Genomic DNA, 21,759 nt, shown 5'->3' on the forward strand with positions numbered 1-21,759 from the left:
CTGCAGTTATGTCTGTGTGTGTATATTGCTCTGTGTTCTTCTTCCTTTAAACCCACTTCCCAGTTTCAGCTGACTGGCTCCTGAGCCTCACTAATGCTTCCTGTAGGCTATCTGTATGTTGCTTCTGGGTTTGGTACTTTTTTTTTGGGTTGCATCTTGTGTGTCTGTGTGTGTGTATTTTGATTATCTGCATGAAATCCCTCCTCTCTCCTTCTGCCTCTGGTATATGTGGAACTGACAGCTCCGGGGAGGTAAATGAATGCCACTGCATTTCAGAGAAAGAATTATTTCATGCAATTACCCTAAAAGTGTATGAGAGAACAGAGTGAAAGGAATGAGAGAGGAAAAGAAAGAGAGCATGAGAGAGAATAATCACAACACTTCGACAGGTTTACCCTATTGTGTTTGAAAATCTATCACTCTGACAAGTCCCTTTTGTGAAAGGTGTAGACAGATAACTTGACACTTGCTCTTCAAGGTCCTTTAGAGTGAAGAGGGTGATCAGTGGAAGGATCAGTCCTTCAGTGCAGTCTGAAGAAACGTAGGAGTCAGGGTGTATGCAAAGGCTGGGAGAAAGTTGACTTGTGTCTGAAAAAGGAGGGAGATCAGAGCTTGTGAGAGAGGGGAACTGGCAGCCCCTGGACACGGGGACTACATCCATATAGTGACAGGTTTCACTCGAGTCCTCTTCTTGATATTTCTTAAAGACTAGCTCTCACCGTCACTAATGCTCTCTCATTCACCCTTCAGTGATGCCCGGGCAGAGGGATTGGGTGGACTTCAGGCTACTGGACTATGGATTCGTGGGTCTTTCTACGGAAATTGTAATGTTTTTGGTTTGAGAAGGGGTGCACTAACAAAGGCTGTGTTTCCTCCTCCCTCCTCCATCTCCTAAGCACCTTGAAAGGCTGGAAAAGGAGCCTTGTGTAGCTTCACTAGTTGTGTCTGAGAGAAGATTTGGGAGCAGCACTTTCTGTCCCTAACTCTGCTGCTGTCTCACCTGTCAGCTTTGTCACTCTTGATCCCCTCTTCATGTCTTCCCAGAGGCCTCAAGCACCCGTGCTCAATAAAGCATAAAATACTTAGAGATCCTCAGGTGGATTTTGCTGGCCGGGGTGTATGGTTATTATAACTCAGTGTCTCCCAGTGCTTTCCCAGAGGTAGGCCGGTTACCTGGGCATCTGCCATACTGGGCAAGAGGAGCGATGGGCTAAGGGATGCTGGACCAGGTCACTTTTGTAACCTGCACCTGCTGCTCTTGCGGCAAAGCCAACGCATTAGTCATAGCTATTTGCACCTTGAGGTTATTTAGGGAGCATGCTGTTGGGTTAGAAAAGCTGAGGTCTAGCATATGTCCTAAAATTAGGATTTTTCTCTTTTGGTGCTGTCAGAAAGGAGTGATTCACAGCTATGGGAGAAGCCTTCCCACCTAGCTGAAAACGTTACAGCTTTAAGTAGTTTGCCTCTACGCAAGGTAAAACAGCTTAACATGAGCCTCCTCCAGGGACCTCATCCTGCACTGGGAGAACACCTACAGCAGAGCTTTACAGAGCAGCAGTGAGGTTCAGCACCACGCTGACTGCGTGAACCCTACCCTGTATCTCAAGCCAGGATTTTGGATTGTTTTAAACTCTTTCTCTCTTCTTCTGCAGGATGGTGGAGTACTCCCTGGATCTCCAAAACATTAACTTGTCTGCAATCCGTACTGTCCGCGTCCTGAGACCCCTGAAAGCTATCAACCGTGTGCCTAGTAAGTCATGCTTGCCTCTCATACCCGGCCAGCTTGGGCTATACATGGTGAATACACGATCAGTAAGGCTGTGCAGTGTTGTTCTCTGGGCTAGGTTCAGATGCTAAATGAGTGGAGGCTGCCACATGGCATGTGCAGGCTTTTTCCCCATTGTGGAGAAACTCTGGTTCTTCCTTCACTCTGCCTCTCTGTTTTTGTTTGTTTCTCAAGTCAGCATTGCTCTCCCTGCAAGCCTGGGAGGGGAGTAAGCAGGCATTGCCATCGTTATTTAACCACAGGAGGCATCAACAGAGGTGGTTCAGGCTTTGGTTGTGTCTGAGTGGATGGAGGTGAGCCGGCTGGCGGGTTGCATACTGTTTGGGGTCCAGGGGTTGCAGAAGCTCTGAACTCAGCTAGCTGTCTCACTCCGATGTTTCTGGCTCTTTCCTGCTCAAAGACAGCAGCTGTCACGTACAGCCCCATGAGACCTTCACCGTTTCTTCCATACATTTTTCTGTCTCACAGAATAACAGGAAGTCTCTCTGCTCTTCCCCATAATCTCCTTAATCAGGCTGTCTGCAGTGGCTAAGACCTTGCCAGAGCTCTCTTAATCCTTATCTTGAGCTCAGATTCTCCCTTTTCTTTCCTAGATCTGAGGAAGTTTGCACAGTTGTCCTCCTCCTCCCTCCTTATATTCTTTTGCTTTGCGCCAAAGTCACTTTCATGATGACACCTATTTGGAGACAGACAGCTGGATCTGTGGCTCCATGCAGAGCCCTTCTAGAAAGTGGTCTTGTCCCTCTTGCTGGGTGTGTTTTTGTGTCTTGGCAATAGCCAGGGACAGAGAGGGCCACAAGGTGTGACTGAGGAGCTGAGGCTGAGTTCTGTGTGCCCAGCGTGGCAGAGAAGCAGCTGTTTTGAGCACTGACCATGCACTCAGGTATTCAACATGTCCATCGTGGGGGGGGGGACAAAAATGAGAGTATTTCTTCTGGAAGCTGATACTGAGGTGAGGGGGATGCCCTGGAAATCGTGCATGGCTTGTTCAGCCCTCTGGGATGTATGGCCTGTCATACATGCCGTGGCAGGGCAGCTCCCTTTCCCCTATGCTTCCTAAGCAGTCCTGTAAGTCTGCGCTCAGAGACCACTTTGAGGCTGCTCCCTATTATCAGTGCAGACTTAACTTTTATGATGAGTAGGAACATCTTGAACGATACCCAATTGACTCCTGTAGGTGCCTGCCAAAGGCGTGTGTTAATTGCCAGGCACTGGTGTTCAGGAGCAAAACCTGACTAACAAAAAGCTGAGGGCTTGTTTTATTTTTATTTATAGCCCAGAACAGCTGGAGTTGGCCCCCCGTTTTCAGTAGTTATGCTGGGGGATGAGTGGTGTAGGTGAGACCAGCACTGGCCCATCAGAGACCCATCTGTAGATGCAGAGGCCCTAGAGAGGCTTTCAATCATCTTGGCTGACCTCCGCAGAGCACAACCCATTGAATTTCCCCTGAGCGTCCTGACCGTGAAGCTGTCTGTCTGCTCCTTTTATCAGTATAAAACTCCACCTGTATGAAATTGATGCTGTTTTAATTTCCACTCTGTGGTTAAACCTTTATGTATCTTCCTCGCTACATAAATCTGTGGTTATATAGAGAGAACTTTTTGGAAGAAAGACATCCTGCTATTAATTTAAAAAAAAAAAGAAAAAAAAAAAGAGAGAGAGGAAAAAAAAAAAAGAAAAAATGAAATCTGTGTCCCTGGGAGAGGAAGCACTGACTTGCGGGTTGAAAACTGGCAAAGAGGCTGTAAACAAAGTCTTATGATAAATGGGAATGTGCTGCGTTGGAAGAAGGTGCCCAGTGGGGTACAGCAAACATAATTAATAGGACCTTTGGCCACAAATCTTTTTTTAATGTCTTTTTAAAGTTCTTCATTACTGATCTGAAGAAAGAGCAAAGTCTATTAGTGAGACGTGATGATGATACCAAACTGGAGGAGTTGCAGGTGCTAGCAAACAAAGAGGGAAATAACTCAGCCAGAGGCAAAAGGAGATTGAGACCTTGATGGAAGTGCCAGAGATGTGTGGGGAGAAGCAGGGTGTTAATCCCCAGTACAGATGTGCAGCCATGTTCAGAAGACCATGATGGGACAACAAGGCCCAGTGCTCACCAGCAGCCAATCTCAGAGGCTTCCACATGGGCACCTGGATAGGGACTGGTTTTTACACAGCGTGACGATGTGGACCGAATAGTTAGGAGGGAACAAATATAGCATGACTCTAAGGAAATTCTAGCAATGTGGAAGAGGAAAAAGCATCACCTGCTTGATAAATTAGATATACTTATTTTATATTCTTGGCAGGAAGACAAGGCAGAAGTTTAAATGCCCAGATTGGATATGTCTAAATTCTTCTTGCCTGTGTTCATTCTCGTTACTGAATGCTCTTCTACAGTGAGACTTGTGAGGAGCACAAGGAGCAGACCAATGGATGTGCTGTAATCATTACATACAGCATAAAGGATGCATAGTCTCTACTACTTGAATCACGACAGAAGAAGAAAAGGACAGCTAGTGTAAACAAAAGGGGGCAAATATAATGTCCATTAAGGTATCATAATGTCCATTAAGGCAAATGTTCATTAAATAAGAGGTTCTCCACACATTTCTTAATTAGACCTCGAAACTCACTGCCAGGGGCAGTCCTTTCAGCGCTAGATCAAGGGGCACCATGGGCCTCTTGCAGTGAGTAAAAGAGGATCATCCAAGGAATGAGAGCTTATGTAAGACACTTGTGGATATCAAATTTGCCTGCTTCAGGGTTAGACCTGATCTTTACCTACCAGTTATCATCAATTAATTCTGTGTCTTGTAATTCTCAGCAGGATATGCTACTGACCATTTCAGACTACACTCGTGGATGGAGTAGATTATGGATCTGACTTGCCTGATCATTCCTACATCCACCTGTAATTATTAAAGAGTACTAGAGAAAATGTGAGGTGCCCTATTTTTGTAATACGTATCATACCTTCATTAGCATTCCTGCTTATCTCTTGCTTTCCCGACTACAGCCCCAGGAGTGCTGCCTTTTGGGGTTTTGTCTGAAAATGCATGAAACAAAACGTTACGGATTGCTTCTGGTCCTGTTACCTTCTGATTCAATTCTGGAGCAGCAAGCTGGTGTGACAAGCCACCGAACAAGTGTAAAGAGGCAAAATACAAAATACCCTTTGGGTGTGCGTCAGAGGCAGTTGCTTTCTGCTCTGAGCATGCCTGTGTCCTGGGCTGGGGGTGAAATTCCACCTCCATTTGTTGTTATTGTCCTCTTGCAATTGTGTGGCAGGTTGCTAGGTGAGACGTCGCTGTTACTGCTAGCTCTTTCATCCCTTCTTCCCATAGCAAGGCACACGGTTTGAGGGTGGGGGAGTGTTGGGGGGTGGCTGGTTTTGTTTTATTTCTGCCTGCTTTTGAGCAGGGAGCCTGTAGTCATTTCTGATCATCTGAATTTCTTTCACTTCTGTTATTATGTTTTTCAACATTGAAGCAGAAGATGTTTCTTCAGTTTACTCTTGTAGTGTTGGTCTTATGCAAAGAAGAGTCTTTGCATTGTGTTTGATGCATTCCAGTTTCCACTTACAATTTAGTAACTGATTCATCATTTGGAAGCAGATTACTTCAGCTGAGCACACTGTACGGAAGTGAAGGAGTCTGTTGCAGAGTGTTGCATAGCAACTTTATTGAATAGGAAGTGTATACATGTGCTAATACTTGGTGTGTGAGTGCAGTAACACTTATGTGGAGGTAAAGGCATCAGAAATATAGAGTTATATGCTTATTTCTAGCTGTGCAGGAAATAGGATTTCAGATTTGTGAGAAGTTATGCTTTTTATACGTATTTATATATATTTTTTTCTTCTCAGAACAAGAATAAATATTTCCCATGCATTTTAATATGGTTTTATTCTGCCTAATTTTAGGTAGCTTGTTTGACTTTTTGGTCTCTTCCTCTATTTAGTCATGACAAGAAAGTTTCCAAACAAAAGAATTTCAACTATGTCATTCTAAAAATATTGAAATAGAATATTTCAACTTTAGCAAAATGCTTTCCCCTATCACCCTCCTTATCTTTTTGCTAGATGAAGTATCAGTAGCTATCACAGCATCCATCTCAAAGTGTTTCCATTTCAATGAAAAGGCATTTTTACTGGCAAAATTGCTGTGTAAGAAAATCTTGGTCTAGCCCCATTTTTCTTTATTATTATCATTATAGTAGCTCCATGGGTCCAAATAGATGAGATTTTGCTACTTTTCTTCTACAGATCTCAGAAATACAAACCAGGGCTTGTTAGTTTAATCTTCCTCATGCTTCAGACTGGGTGAGTGAGACCCAGTGAGTGTCACCAGCAATATCAGGAATCCAGCTGATGTCTCCTAATTCTTAGCCCTCTGTTCATCCCACTAGACCAAAGCTGCAATATAAAAATAGTCTGAAGCAGCTGAACCCTGGAATGGGAAAAGCAGGTGTTTTACATTTATATCTCTTAAATCTGTATTCCGCTCTGAGCTACCTGTGTTCGGTGCCGTGACAGTGCCTAAGATGGAGCGATCTGGCTATGAACCCCGCACCTGGCACAGGAGAAAAGTGATGACATTTACTTCTCTAAATGTGTTTTTGAAGAACTAATTTCACTGATGAGCATGTGTGAAATTAGTTTCTGACTAAGATATATTAGTCTGTAAAACAGTCTCATTTACAGCCAGATCAGACAAAAAGGCAAGAGCATTTGACGGGCACAGTCCTGTCCAAGGATTTGGAAATGCAAAGGGGTATGAGAATCCTCTTCTAAGACCCCACCTGTGCAGGGTCTTTGCTTCAGATGCTTCAGTCTTTTTGAAGAAAGACTCGTGTACTTGTTCTCTTCCAACAGTGATTGCGTTTCAGAAATGTATGGTTTCATCTAACCATTACGGATCTTTTTTTTTTTCTTCATGGCTTTATTTGTGAAGAAGTAACTGAAACTCAGATGTTCTGTGTTCCCCAAGCATTTAAACTTTGCCCGATTTCACTTCATATAAGATGCTTGGTTAATATCTATTACTATCACATCTCAGTGACACAGAAACTGTACTTAAAACACGGGAATTTATCCACGCACAAGCTCAGTCCTGAGCAGGGTTAGCCTAGGGACAAGAGTGTGTTCTTTCACAGCATGCATACACCTGAGTTAAGAGGCCAAAGAGCCCTTTTAATGCCCAAGTCAGTCCATGTGTGACTTAAATGTATCTGAAGACAAGGCTGCCAGCTGTAGGCGATGCTGACAGGGTCGAGTTCAGCTGATATCCTCCTTTCCCAGCCCAATCTCCTAGTCAAGTGAAGTGAAGCACTGAACAGAGCAATGATAATTGTGCCTGGAGCAGGCCAATAGAGGATGCCTTTCCCTGGAGATGGGTCAGATCAGTGATGGAAAAATAACTCAGCCCCATTTCCCCCTTATGCGCTGCTCCTTGAGCAGCACAGCTCTTTATCAAGTCAATTGAGCCCTAAATTAGATGGGCATGTTCAGGAGACAGGAAAACTGCACAGGATAGAGCAGAGCAGTGTGAGGACCAACAGAGCAGGGAAGAGGCTAGGGATGTGGAGATGTGCATGAGAGGCGAGTGGCAGGGTTTTGGGGGGCACGGCATGCAAAGGCTCTCCCACTTTAGTGGTGTGGTGCACCTCTGCATATAGGGTGGCACCGAGAAATTGAGGATGGGGAGAAGAGGAAGAATCAAAACTGAAAGAAGTGCAAGCACCACTATAAAGACTGTCAACTCACAGATATATATACTGGATGGGTTTGCAAATCAGTGCTTTTATAGGGCCTTTTAAACCAGCTGACCAGGCTGCAACAGACCCACCTCTTGTAATAACGGAGGGCATCTTCAGTCCCTGAAAACAGGCTCCAATTTTATTTACTTGTTGTCCTACCTTAGCACTGTTTTTCATGTGTATTCCACAGCATGCAGCACACTGCCACATGTTTAAATGGGTAATCAAGTTAAAATTGGGAAAAAGCAAAAAGAAAATTATATCCCTTTGTTAGCACAGTGTCATGGCAGAGACCTGGGGAACACTGAAGTGCAGGAAATGTACAACTGGTAATGCCTTGTTTTGTACAGGCATGGTTTGGTCTTTTTATTTTATTTTTTTTTTTTTGGCGGTCACAGATCACGGGAGAAAGCAATTTTTCCCTCTCTGAGCTAGTCTGCTCAATTTCACTGTTATTACAAACAAGTATTCAAAAGTCTTAAATTGTGTCCTTTTAAGTCATCAGCTGGGTTTGATATCAAGATATCTGAAGAAAAGGGAAAGGAAAAAGAATCACAGATTATTGTTATTTTTTCTTGCAGCTTTCAGACCTTTAGACCTGAGATTCAGATCCCGTGTTCCTCTTTCTCTCCATAGTAGTGAGGAATAGAAAATTTCCTGCTTTTTTCTTAATGTGATCTGAGATTGTCAAGCCATGGCAAGATTTCACATCTGAAAGTTAATGCCACACATCCCAAGACTTATGATAAAAATCACAAGAGTTAGCGATAGCACTTTGGAGTTTGTGTTACTGGAAGTAAAGCAAGCTTGGGAAAACACACACACACACACGCACACACACAAAAACAAAAACCAACCAACCAAAAAAACACCAAAACCACCAGTCATAAAGAGCCCTTTGCCGGAATCTTTATTTCTTCCTTCTCCTCCAGGGGAACCTGCACAGCCAGAATTTAAAAAATGCGCAGAACCTTGCAGCTCCCATTGTGCCAATTCTGCTGCCTTTTCAAACAAGCTCAGCCTTCAGTGTACACGGCGCTCTTGAAAGCCCAGCCACGTAGTTTGCTGCCTAAATGGGAGCTGAGCTGTTTTGCAGAATCTGTCCCATGGGACCTATCAAGCGATGGATACCATGGAAATGTGAGCAATAATGACAATGTATTATCGGGTAAAAGATAATGTCATATACACTAATGCAAATTGCACTCTGTGTGTGTGGGCAGGGCAATTTACAACCACAAGCCTAAGTTTCTTGATCTTTGTGTATTTAGGGCCTGATTCTTCCCTTCACGCATGTTTCACCTAATGTCACATCACTGCCTGCAGTAGAAAGAAGCATGATTCATGCTAGTGACAGCAAGAGGAAATTAGCTCTGTTAAATCTTAACCAGAAGTTGCATTAACATTACTTTACATAATATTTTGCATTTTTCTGTCCTACTTTGCAGTGCTAGGTATATGAAAAGAACTTTATGGTATTTATAGAATCGATGCAAGTGGCTTGCAAACATGGCATTGGAGTTACCTATTGTCCCCAGTGTTATGTGACCTATGCAGCTCGGAAAGAAAAGCTGATCCTGTACATTTCTAAGGGAGTTTTCACTGAAAATGGATGCAGTCATCATTGCAGTGATAACTGGAAAAAAAAAAAAAAAAAAAAAGGAGAGTTGATCAATGAATGAACAACAGCAGCAGGTGGTAGTAGGTGTTGCTTATTAGATGTGCAATATTAGAAAAAGAAACAGAATGGCAGTGATCCTCCAAAGAGCCACCTCTCAAAGAAATAACCCTGTACCTGGCATCACTCTCCAAGACAAGGGTGCTTAGCAGCCCAAAGCTTGCAAGGGTTAATGGGATGAGAGATCGAAAAGGGAAAGTCAGGGGACTCCTGCCTGTACCTTTGCTGGTGTCTCCACTTCTGCTCATGTCACTGGTTATGCGGCTACCAACCACGTTTTGGTGGCACTTAGTGCACGTGAGTGCCAGTGGTGGAAGGGCTTTGTGCTGAACTCGCTGCTATCTGTGGGACTTAGCTGGGCTCAGAGCATCCCTCGTAGGGTGCACAGAGCACCTCTAATAGGGTGCAGCCCACTGCAGAGCTGAGGTGTCTTCTGTTTGGATCACAAGAAACCATGGACTGAGGCTCCTTGGTCCAGAGGGGTCAGCATCTAGGTGTCAGGATAAATGCTGCGGATTTTGCAATGATTTTCAAGAGACTATAACACTGGGGTCAGGTCTGCAGCTGGGTGACTTCACCTCTGGGCTGGCTTCCTTGAAGCCAGCTTGACAACTTGGTATTCTCAAAAAAAAAAACAACAAAAAACAACTTAAAATGACATCTTCACTACCTGTGTTTGAAGCTGGACCAGTTCCTCTGTGAGGTTTGCTGCAAGTCTCCAGCAAGGAAATGTGGCATTTACTACTTGTGGTGTGAGCCAGGCCATGGCTCCATGGGACTTGTGTTAATAACCGTGCTAAAGAGAATTAACGTTTTCAGGGCTGCTGATACTTGTGTGTGCTGTCTCACTGGGGGGGGGTGGGTATTTCCCTGATGGTATATAATGGGTAGGTAGGAAGGAAAGCTTTGGGGTGTTCAGAATATCGAGATTCAGCTCTAGGACTAACACCTGAGCCCTCTTCAGCAGTGCTCTGAGCATCCTTAGCTATGTGTTTGTTTTCTCATATTCCCCCCAAGGGAAACAGAAAGAAAGAAGAAGAAAAAAAAAGGTGGTGGGGATGTTTTGGAGCGGGTTATCTTGGATTTTGTTTGTGCTCTCCTTTTTGTGCTTGTTTTAGCTGTGTGTGTGTTGGAGGATATGTTGTGTATTTTTTTTTCCTTTTGTTCTTTCTTTTCTTTTTGATGCCCACATTGCCCTGACCTGATCCATCCTTGCTAAGCATCTTATTCTCAGAGTGAAAGGCACTGAGGTCTGTGCTGGTCCTTGGTTCCCAAGGGAATTGTTTCTACTGCCCCAGAGCAAGCTTCAGAGTGCTTTCTCTTACATCTCCGCACTTTAAAACTGTTCTGGAGAGCTTCCTTGTCCCAGCAGGGTGAAGTTCTGACCACCAATTCTTTCATGGAGCTTTAGTCTCTATTTTGGCTACCTCAGGCTTAAGCTGAAGAGTGCTTTAAAGGTAAGGAGTGAGGACACTTAATGCTTGAACTTGATTCAGTGTCCTAAGGGAAGTCCGTGCACAGAGGCAAGTCTTGATGTGCCCATGCTGCTGAGAAAATGAACAGCAGCATTTTGGACGAGTTGAAGCTTTGTAAGTGCTGGAAATGTCATGCTTTGATATTTTCTGCGTCTGTGGTCAAGCTGAGGAGGGACAAAGATTTGGATAATTGAAGCTTAGCTCGTCAACGGGCTGAGTGGGATGAGGTCTCTGGGCCAGCCAGAAGTGTTAGGCAGCTTTGCTTGCAGCAAGGCAGGAGCGGGGTGTTGGCCCAAATGTATGCTAAAACACACCGCAAACCTGGCAGAGAGATTAATGAAGCCTTTTTTTTTTTTTTTTTCCCCTAAATGCATCCAATGCTGGCCACAAAAAAAAAAAAAAAAAAAAAAAAAAAAAAAAGTGCAGCTCTCTCTATGTGCTCCCTGCACAACCATCCATCTCTTGGAGTGGTTCCTCAGCACTGAAAATTCCCCTAAAGGAGCCTGCACAGGAAAACGCTGCCAACCTGGTGCTAGCTGGGTGGACTGCCATGCGTCCTGGGGCAGGAGAGGAAGGAAAGAAGGCACGCTTGGGCAAGCTGCCTGGCTGAGGGATGGAGAGAGGTTTCAGGCTCTGTGCACCGCAAAATGTCCTGCCAGATACAGTCATGAACACTGATAGGGAAGAGATTTGCTTTTGTTCCAGATACAATGACAATTGGAGGCTTGGCCCATGATACAATTGGGATGGGTACTGAGGATTATGTTGTCGTCCATCTGGTTTACTCCAAGCAAAGGAAGGATTTTCTAAACCTGTTTGGGAAGGACTCAGAAAACTCAGAGATGGGTGAGATAAAAGAAACCAAAAAGAACGGGGTTTCTCACCCCATCCTGAGCTGGTCCCCCATTGAGATCGTGAGGTAGGTAGTGCATGGGAACAAATTAGACCAGCTCTTGTTCCTCACTCCTGTGAAAAGGTAGGAGGAGAGAAAAAGCAATAAAAAGCCCCAAAGGAACAGAGAATTGCCATGGGAGCAGGGAGAGGTGCTGGTGAGCAGCGGGCACACCTGCCAGGATTTTGCCTCCTCCCCAGCCCTGCCTGAGCATGTGCTGGGTGAGTCTGCTTGGGGAGGCTTCAGCCCTGACGGCCGAGCTAATCGGGGCTGACAGCAAGTGTCACGGGGGAGCTATGGTCGCTGTAGCATCTGCAGAGTTTGTCAGGAAGTGCCTCTGGATGCCGGCACTCCTCTGCCTCCCACTATGTCTCACCCCTGCAGCCGATGTCCGCTGCTGTGTTGGAGCCGTGAACACATCCCTGCCGTGCCCGTAGCCTTGCTACAAGGAGTGGCCTGCTGGTGAGGTCCCATCACACACCTTTCCCCATCCCTTGCCCCTGTCTGAGGGCACAGGGCAACAGGGAAGCATTGTCTGAGGCTCATTTTCAGACGCTTGGCTGCGAGGATCCTTCCTCGGATGCCCACAGCAGATGTCATTTTATTTTCTCCTTTCCCCTGGCCTCCTCATGAGAGTGAGCAGGGAGGAGAAAAGGTCTTTCAGAGCCCACACCTGGCACTCATGAATATTTCATGTTTCTAGCTTTTCTTCCCCTTGAAGAGCAAAACCTTTTCATATTTGATGCCCTGGGAGCCTGTTATGTTGCTTCATCAATGCTTTCCCTCCCTGCTCTTCCTCTGGACTATGTGGTCCCTCTTCCTTTCTCTTTTCAGTGAACATCTTTTTTTTTTTTTTTTTTTTGCAAAACCTGCTTCAGAAAAGGTCATTGTCCCTTTCATATTCCTTCCTTGCTGTGAGCCAGCGTGGCTTCTGCTCTGCCAATGGTAAAGGACACACAGGGACTGGGGAAGGGCAGTGGTGGGGTGAGGGGGAGGCAGGCTGGGAGAGGTGTGCACGGACGCTGTGGAGCAGGGGAAAGGCAGAATGAGATCTCTGTAGTCACAGCAAGAGAAAAGTAAAGGGGCAGAGAGGCAGCAGCAGGAATTATGCTGAAGAAGCAGCTTTCCAGTATCTTCTAGAAGCCGTTGTGCAGGACACAACAGTGTCACCATAGATGGGGGCTGTCCAGCAAAGGCCCCTCAGAAAAGAGATGTGTCACAGCTCTCCAGGGCAGGATGCACCCAAAGATGCACTGACAAGCATGCTGCTACCCCTGCCTTGCCCTCTGGCCATTTCCATTGCCTTTTGGTTGCTTTGGAGACTTCAGCCTCAGCCAGGGTCTTGTGTAAATCACCACGCTCCATCCTTAGGCTCTTCAGCCTTTCTCCTTCTTTCCCCCACACTTCCTGAGCTCTTGAAGAAACAGGGACCATTTGCAGGGACCCCTGCTGAGGCTTTGCAGACCTCAACACGTGCTGCTCTGCAGGGGCTGGTTCCCTCCTGCCTGTGAAAGCGTTGAGATGCCTGGCAGTGAGCCTCCCTCCTTGGAGATCTGCAGCAGGTGCCTTATAGCATGGCTGCCAGACCAGTCTGCCCTTTCCCAGGGCCAAGGGACTGCAAAATGGGTTCCCAAAGCAATTGTTTTGCAGATTAGGGCAGGAAGCAAAAGAGCCTTTGTTCAAAGTGAGGCAGGTGTTCCACAGGAGAATTGTAATTGCTGTTTGGATGGATGTAAGTTCAGTGTTCCTATTCACATCCACAGTGGGCATCGAGAGGCAAGGAAGGATGAGGGTTGTGAAATGGAGGAGTCTTTAAAATCAAAACTGGGTTTAATTTGGGCTTAGAAATGGAACCTACCAATGCTGAAATTCTTTGTGACGTGGAAAAGATGCCATGCTCTGGGGCCACCTGCCTGAGGCTGGGGGCCCAGGTATGCCAGTGTGCCTAGCAAGAGGGCAATGGCTGTGATCCTGGAGCTGTGGGTAAGGCTGTCCTGTATCCTCCTCTGAGAGTCAGGAGGGTGAATGCATGGGCAGGCAGGAGGCTTCCAAGAAAAAGGCAGGCAAGTTTTGCAAGCCACTCATCTTGTGGAACAAAAACAAAATCAATTTTTGCAAAATCAGCAAATTCTGGCCCAGCAAGTGTTTTGTCTGTGAAATCCCATGTGGGACAAGTGCTCTGCTTTTCAGCTGCAGGGCAGTCTAATTGTTCCTGCTGCCACTGCTCTGAAATACATCACCCCCTCTTGCAGCGTTGCTGGTATAGCAAAACTGGTGTATATTCCTGTGTTACTTGGCTCTCCCTAATGTACTGACCAGGGCAGTTTATGGGCACTATGGAGCTCGTGCTGTGTAGCAGTGTTAATGCTGGGAACGTGCTGTGCTGCAGCAAGGGTGTGTGGCTTCATGGCCAAAGTGATGCACAGAGCGCTGCTGCAGAGCTTGGGAGGTCACGGAGACAGGCAGCAGGGCACGGTGCCTGTGCTGCTGGGCTTTGTATGGTGATAGATCAGAGAGTCAGCAGTGACTCATGGCGTGTCCGCGATCCCCAGCGAGCGGCTGGACTGCTGAGTTACTGATGTGCTGTCTAGAAAGCGCCTTAGCTGGTGGCTGGCGATACAGCTGGGCAGTCAGGCAAGCAGGGCTTTGCAGCTGCTCCACAGCCTGGCGTTAGTCATGCCCTGGAAGAGCTAACGCCATCGCTCCTTCTCCTTTGTGATCCACCCTTCGGCATCTCCTCCCTGCACATCTCCCACCCATCCCAAAACATGCACCCCTGAGCTAAACCGGGCCGGTGTCCCACACCAGGCACCCCCCCTCCCTCTCCCTTCAGTGCCTGTGCCCTGCTGACACCACTTCCATTCCCTCTCCACCGCATGAGCAGCTGGGGAACGGAGGCAGCCTAATGCACAGCATCATGTGGCTAATTACTTGATGCTGGGCATACAAAGGGGATTAACTTGTGCCTCAGAGGGCTGTCAGTGAATCCTAATCTTATCTTCCCCTCTTCTTTCCCCTTCTCCTGCCATCTGAAGTAATGAACTGGTTATAAATACCTAATTAGCTAATTATTTGCTGGCCTACATGGAACATCTTCAGTGAAGGAACTCTCTGGGCCCCTGGGGGAGAGACCTCTGTGGTGGTGAGGAGAGATAAGTGCGCAGGGTTAAAGGCGGTACGGTGATGCTCAGAAGGATTTCTAGGTTTTTCACCATCCCTGGAGAGCAGAGGAAAAGTCATTAGCTCTATGGAGAAACAAGTCTGTCCTTACCCCTGCTTGCGGCTGCATGAGCTGAAGAGCTGGGAGAGAAATAAAACCAGAGAAAGAATTCATTAGATCATTTAACAAAAGAAAAAGTGGGGGGGGATTTGGGGAACATTTGTGCTGGCCAGAGGTGCTGGGCCAACAGCGTTTAGGGTTGTGCCCACTACCAGTGTGCTCTAGGCCTGCTGGGGAAGGGTGACTAGCCAAGAGAGGACAGTGTGGTCTCCAGGACCACCCCTTGATGAGGCTGCCACCGAGAAGACCAATTAATGCCAGTTGTTTGTGTGTGTTGGAGAGGTCCATCCCATGAGGCAGGCCGGCCTCAGACCGTCAGTGCAACTCTCCCAGGTTGCGGTGTGCATTCATCAAACTGGGACAACTTTTGGTCCAAGCCATCTGCGGGGTGGGGTCGCTGAGCTGCTGGGCACCTTTGGGATAGAGTTTTCACTCGGTTGCCTTTCTGCAAGAAGAGGGAGGGGGAAATATCAAATAGCTGATGGTGCCTAAAGTCTTATTCCTTTTTCAGTGCTGCAGACAGAGGCCTAGGGTTACGAGATCGTGGCATCACAGCAGCTCTGCTGGCTGCCTGTCAGTGGAGGTTAGGACAAGAAAGGGCAACGATCATAAATCTAGCCTGACTGGGGCAGTAATTAATTTCCGACACTCTGCTTTTTATCTTTATGTGGCTTTTTGTTTTTGTTTTTGTTTTTTCCCTCTTCTAATTTTTCCTTTCTTTTTCTTTTCTCTCCTCCTCTTTCCTGTCTTTTCTCCCTTTCTCTCTCTCTCTCCATCCACCCCACACTTGCTCCTTCTGGTTCTCTTCCCCGCCCGCAGGCATGCGCATCCTTGTGAATTTGCTCCTGGACACCTTGCCCATGCTGGGGAACGTCCTCCTCCTCTGCTTCTTTGTCTTCTTCATCTTCGGCATCATCGGGGTGCAGCTGTGGGCTGGGCTACTCCGCAACCGCTGCTTCATGGAGGAGAACTTCACAATGTGAGTGCCTGGGAGGCGATGTCCCTTCTTTTCTTCCAAGGGTGTTTTTCTTTCCCCGTCCCTGCTCTCTCGTCTTCTGCTGCCTGGCTCTCTGCGTATTACTTCCTCCAAACAGCTGTAGGGGAATATGGTGCAAAACATTGGACATGTCTTGCAGTGACTGAAGAGGGAGGTAGGATAAAGGCAGGTGCATATGGATTTCAGCCCATTTTTATAGTACCTAGGTGCCTGGGGTCATTGGGATTCAACTAGGCACAAGTTAGTGTAGCAGTCTCCTCCAGCCATGTGCACAGATTCTGCTCCTCCTCTCAGAAAGAGCTGAAATTCAGGAACATCAGCCATGTTGTCTTTCTCCCAGAAGAATGAGTGCTTGAATGAAACAGGCAGATGCATGAAAAAGTGGGCACAGTTCTGGCAAAGAGCCTGGAGCCACACAGGAGCTGGTTACAGGTGTCTGAGGTTCATCATGGAGGGGTCAGGGGAACCTGCAGGACACAGCTCTCCTCCTCCCTGGAAGCAGTGGGGTAGAAAAGCTCCTGCCCACAGCAAACTTTCCAATTACCCTCCCCATGAGCAAAGCACAGCTCTTCCTGTTGACTTTCTGGCTGTAACTGATCTCCAGCTTTAAAATGCCTTCTTAAAACCATATAGTAACTCCAGACCTTTGATCAGTTTAGACTGCTTTAAAAAAGCCAACGCCATAGATCAGTTTAAACTGATTAAACAATTCTGAAGCTTTAGATCATTTCAAATTGGGAAAAAAAATAAGTGTGAAAATGCAATCTGCAGAACAGCAATGGGGTTGGAGAGAAGGAGCTACTTAAAGCAGGCATTTACAGAGTTTATATATTCCTTGGGGAGAAACGGATGTTTAGGATGATTGGCCTTTATGTAAATCACAGTAGTAGTACTTTAATGAGTGTAATTAAATCCAAGCAGAGTTGATGTAACTGAGAAGTGAATTGGGGCCACAGCCTGCAAAGTGACAGATACTGGATAATCTTTGACTGACCATTATTGGAGAAACAAAGTCTGCAGGCGCCTAGTTCATCAGTGATGTGAATGTGTAATGACAGAAGCTTGTGGTTGAGTCCCAGTTAGCTTAGAATCGGAGGCTTTTTCTCTTTCCTTTTTCATCAACACCTGTCCCCTTCCAATGACACATGGAGAAAGAGTCTGCATTCATGCAACGTGAAGGCTGTGTATTGTAGCACTGCAAGGAATGCAAGTATACCAGAGAAAGTTTAATGGAAAAATTTAAATCTCCACCTTTCATATCCTTATCATTATCTCATCTCCAGTTAGGCAAGCATAGATGATTTTAATTATTCATGCATTTGGAAGGTGTCTGTGTTATTTGGGAAAAAGCACGTGAACTTGTCATGAAACATTATACCCATAATGCCAACTGTCAAAGAAGGGTCAAAATTAAGGTTACATCAACTTTAACTTTGCAATTCCTGATTTTAAGGCTTAGCTGAGCAATCTTAATTATGCAAAAACTGGATTCTTTCTTTTTTTTTTTTTTTTCCTCTCTTTTTTTTTTTTCTTTCTTTTTTTGTGGAAGTACAGAAGGTTCAGTGCCAAATGTTATAAAACATGTCCATCAACAGTTACATACATGAGCACATCACATTAAATCCTGATGAACTTCCTTAATATCATTGCGTCTGATTTAACTTTGATGCAAATGGGAAGAGTGATCAGAATGCAAATGTCTGCATTCCAGCTTCTATCCATCTCCATGCAAGGAGATTGTGTAATTTGGGTTGGGGTGTTGTAATGGAAAACAAAGCTCTGAAAACTGGGGACAGACCCCTGGAAACTCTCTGTTTTCCAGCAGCCCTGTCCTCCCATACTTTCTCTTGAAGAAATAGACCTGGAAATCCTTTAGTCAGTGCCATCCCTGTCAGAATGGCAGCTCCACCAATATCACTGATGGGAAAACATCTGCTGCGGCAAGATTATGACTGTGTTTTTTAACCTTGCAGACAAGGTGACATTGTCCTGCCACCTTATTACCAGCCTGAGGAAGATGATGAGATGCCCTTTATCTGCTCGCTGTCAGGAGACAATGGAATCATGGGCTGTCACGAGATCCCGCCCCTGAAGGAGCGGGGCCATGAGTGTTGTTTGGACAAGGACGATTATTATTACTACAACTCAGTCCGGCAAGAGTTCAACATCAGTGGCATGTGTGTCAACTGGAACCAGTACTACAACGTGTGCCGTACAGGAAACGCCAACCCGCACAAGGGTGCCATCAACTTTGACAATATTGGGTATGCCTGGATTGTGATATTTCAGGTAAAAACAAAGCTCAACTATTCTTTTCCACTTCAGTCTTTCTTTGCTCCCATGATTGTTGCAGATCAGAGCCAAAATCCTTGCCTTTTTTTCTTTTCCACTGGCTGTACGCAGTGTCCAGTCCAAGGGCCACAGAAACCTGCTGCAGGTTTTCCCCTGCTGTGATCCAGGGAAATGAACTATTTTAATGAAATATTCCTGCTGTGGGCTAGCATGATCTCACAGGCTTTGACAGTATGCCAGTGTCACCAAGCAGTACCATGCTGATTTCCTGGAATGGAAATTTAGCCTCCTTGAAAGGAATTTTTGTTCCTCACCTTCCTTGGTTTGCAGCAGCCTCGCCAGTATCTGCCTGTGTACGCTGATAAATGAAGGAAGCCCACTTCCCTCCTGATTCTCTTTTTGTTGCTTGTCTTTTCAGGTGATCACACTGGAAGGGTGGGTGGAGATCATGTACTACGTAATGGATGCCCATTCATTCTACAATTTTATCTACTTTATCTTGCTGATAATTGTAAGTATAAGACTCAAAGAGTCTCAGCATTGCAAGCTAAGAGTCTACAAAAGGTCAGGAATTAGGTCAACACATATACTGGGTAGCAAACTACTGTACCTGGATTTCCACTTGGTCTCTCAGGAATCCAGCACAATGTTTTTCTCCAACAGTGAGCTGCAGGATCACATAGTTGTCAGTCAGGCTCTTCTCTTTTGCTTAAAGAAAATGCTCAGGATTGACTCCTAGAAAATCAATACCCAATGTAGGATAATGTGCTCATCCAAACATCTTCTTTCGTAGTAAATTCCTCAAAACAGTAGGCCCAAAAGTACAGTAAACCATTTCTGCACCTTTTCTCCTACTTTGTCTTTTGCACATTTGAAACTCTTGAATAATTCCTGTTTTACGGCTACTGACAGCACCTGGATTTCTCAGATTCAGGGTCTCAGATTCGGATTTTGTCAGATTCAGGGTCTGTCATGCTGAATTACTTCCTCGCTGAGAACAAAAAGGAGCTGCTGCTCCCAAAGTGTCATCAATCCAACATAAACTGGCTGCGTGAGATCACTTGTGGCTGGTGGGGATGGAAGGAGAGCAGCATGTCAGTGATGAGAACTTCATAAGCAGTTTTTGAACCCTGTGGATTTATATATGTGAAGGTTGAAGGTGATTGTTTTGTTGTAAGGATGTTTGTTGTCTGTGCCTGGAAGGAGAGGTGAGAAAGACAATGCCATTGTCTCTTCCATTCTTCAGGCCTCCTCCCAATTATAAACACTTCTTTTTTGGAGTGAATGTCCTGTTTCTAACAAGGAGGCATTTCCTTTGTTTATGGAGACTTGCACTTTTCCTATATGGGGACCAAAGTCTAAAGTAGAAGGGAAAGACATACGATGTATTATGGGAAGTATTCAGTCTGTACACAGTAGGTGTCACTTAGTCTGTAAGGACCTCGGTATCTATCTCTAAAGCCTACAAGCATTTTAATAGGCTGTTGAATGGACCTGGCTAAGATTCTACTCTGTACCTACTATGTGTCCTATGTGGTCATGCCCTCCTAGAAACAGATCTCTAGAAGCAGCCACCCAGTAATGTTAACAGACTTACATGGCACAGAATCTGTTTTAAATTCAGATTGGCATGCAATGATTTGAGAGCAAACAAACCCTAGTGCAATTTCTGGGAGAAATTCTGTAGCCTGTATGTATGGGGAGTAGCACAAAAAAAAAAAAAATCTGTTGATCCATTTGGATTAGAGAACTTATGAAAAAGATGAATCTTCATGGTATTCCCTGTTTCTCCCTCCCTTCTGGCCTTCTACCAGGACAAGGGTAAGACAAGGAGAGAAGAACAGAAAGGTGGCCTCTTTCCTTGGGCTGAAACATGAGCCAGGACAGAAGAAGTGAAATACACCTTGAAGAATACCGCTCTTACTTTGAGGCTGGAGAGTCCCAAGGAAAGTCAGTCTAGAAATATGACTGTGCAGGATGGGAGGGGAGCTCCTCACAGCTCTATCCGCAGAGCCAAACCAATCATCCACTGCTTTTTGTGAACCCAGAAAACAATAATTTCCCATATTGTTTGTTCAGATCTCCCATCATGCAACAGATATTTAGGACCCACCTGCATTATCACTTAGCATGGCCATATTTTCATAATGAGTAGTTCAGCACAGAATTTACTCCCAGCCTCACACGCAGCCTCTCCCAGAGCAAGGAAGGGCCGTGCAGAGTCAGTGTTCAACCTCTGAGGTGGGCATACCCATCTCCTATGGGACAATTCCAAAAACTGCTCCCTCCAGCCCCAGCTCCAAACTATGTAAATTCTGTCAGCGTATTTTTGGTTTTGAAACAGGATCATCCTTCCGGAGTTGGCTCACCTCATGGAGATTTCCAGTGACTCAAACTTTGTCTCTGAATTTGCAGGCAGCTGAAAACCCTCAATTAAACACTCCACCTGAGATTTTACTGCAGAGTGTCATTGACATTTCTAGACACACCCTCCTCATTTGCAGAAGCCATGTAGGTTTATTTCCATCAAACACAGGAGCACATGAACCTCAACTTACTCTGGGGACTTCTTAGAACAGAGAAGCCTTATGCTAGATAGGGTATTTCCTTTGCCTTTGGTGGAATTACAGCAAGAAAGGATTTAGCATTTCTGTTACTTTCTTTGCACATGTAATGAATCTTTCCAGGGTGCTGTTGCAGCACTTAGCAAAACCACAGTGTGAACTTGCTGTCACTTGGTATCATTTTCCCTCCAATTCGTCTTATAGCAATGACATTTCCTCTTCAAGTCTTATGAAGCACAGTCCTTGTGGCCTTTATCTTGCCCTCCTTCTTCATGGTTGAAAGGCCTGGCTTTCTAAACTGGATTGCTGTGACAGTCATACTTCAGGCCTTGGCTCTCTGCTTTTCGACATACCTCTTAGCTTTGGCTCAAACTCATTCTTCTGGGGCTGGATCTCCACGGAGAACTCCTTAGAGTTATACTTTCATATATGTCTTCTCCATCCTTCACAGCGATATCTTCAAACACCTGTGTAAGGGCATTACCTGTTATGGCTCATAAGGAGGGAAGAAGGCTCCACCACCAAATACATTCCCAGCATTTTCTAGGACTCCTGTGTTGACATGGTCCCTGAGGGGAAGAGTACCATCTGATCCTGGCACTCTGAGTGGTCTTGCAGAGCAACCTAGTAAAAACGTGTATTCAGCAACTTATAAACAGCTTCTGGCTCTGCTGGAGACTAGGGAGGTGGCATTAGGGAAGGCCTGCTTTCACTTCTTGGATCAGTGCTCCATTTGTGTCTTCCTGCTTGAAGTCTAGCTTTCTCCACATCACCACTTCAGCTGCTTGGCTACTGGTGTTGCTCCTGGACTAGAGAAACCTTCAGGCTCTTCTGAACTCTCAGGTTTGCATCCACACTGCAACAGTTAAGCTTCCTGGAAGTGCCCTGTTCTTACATATGTGAGCTTCAGAAGACAATCTGGATATTCTGGAATAAGCAATAAAAATAATGGGCAAGTAAGTCAGCATCTTCAGCACCAGTCAGATTTTATTAGATATTGTAGAAAAAGGGATCAAGCCTTAGGCTGAACAAGGCTGGGATTCA

At 45.6% G+C, this 21,759-nt stretch overlaps 1 protein-coding gene across 1 annotated transcript in view; it reads left to right on the top strand.

The window, feature by feature from the left end:
• Window positions 1-21,759, top strand: part of CACNA1I (calcium voltage-gated channel subunit alpha1 I) — a gene marked incomplete at both ends in the record, with an annotated part of 145,697 nt that overhangs the window by 79,527 nt on the left and 44,411 nt on the right. The window contains 4 exons of the mRNA XM_084306524.1: window positions 1,653-1,750; window positions 15,682-15,841; window positions 17,833-18,148; window positions 18,570-18,662. Coding sequence (XP_084162650.1) covers window positions 1,653-1,750; window positions 15,682-15,841; window positions 17,833-18,148; window positions 18,570-18,662 — 667 coding nt within the window. The remainder of the gene's footprint in view (window positions 1-1,652; window positions 1,751-15,681; window positions 15,842-17,832; window positions 18,149-18,569; window positions 18,663-21,759) is intronic.

This window comes from Netta rufina (genome assembly GCF_964035555.1).
Source record: "Netta rufina genome assembly, chromosome: 1".
Taxonomy (NCBI): Eukaryota; Metazoa; Chordata; class Aves; order Anseriformes; family Anatidae; genus Netta; species Netta rufina.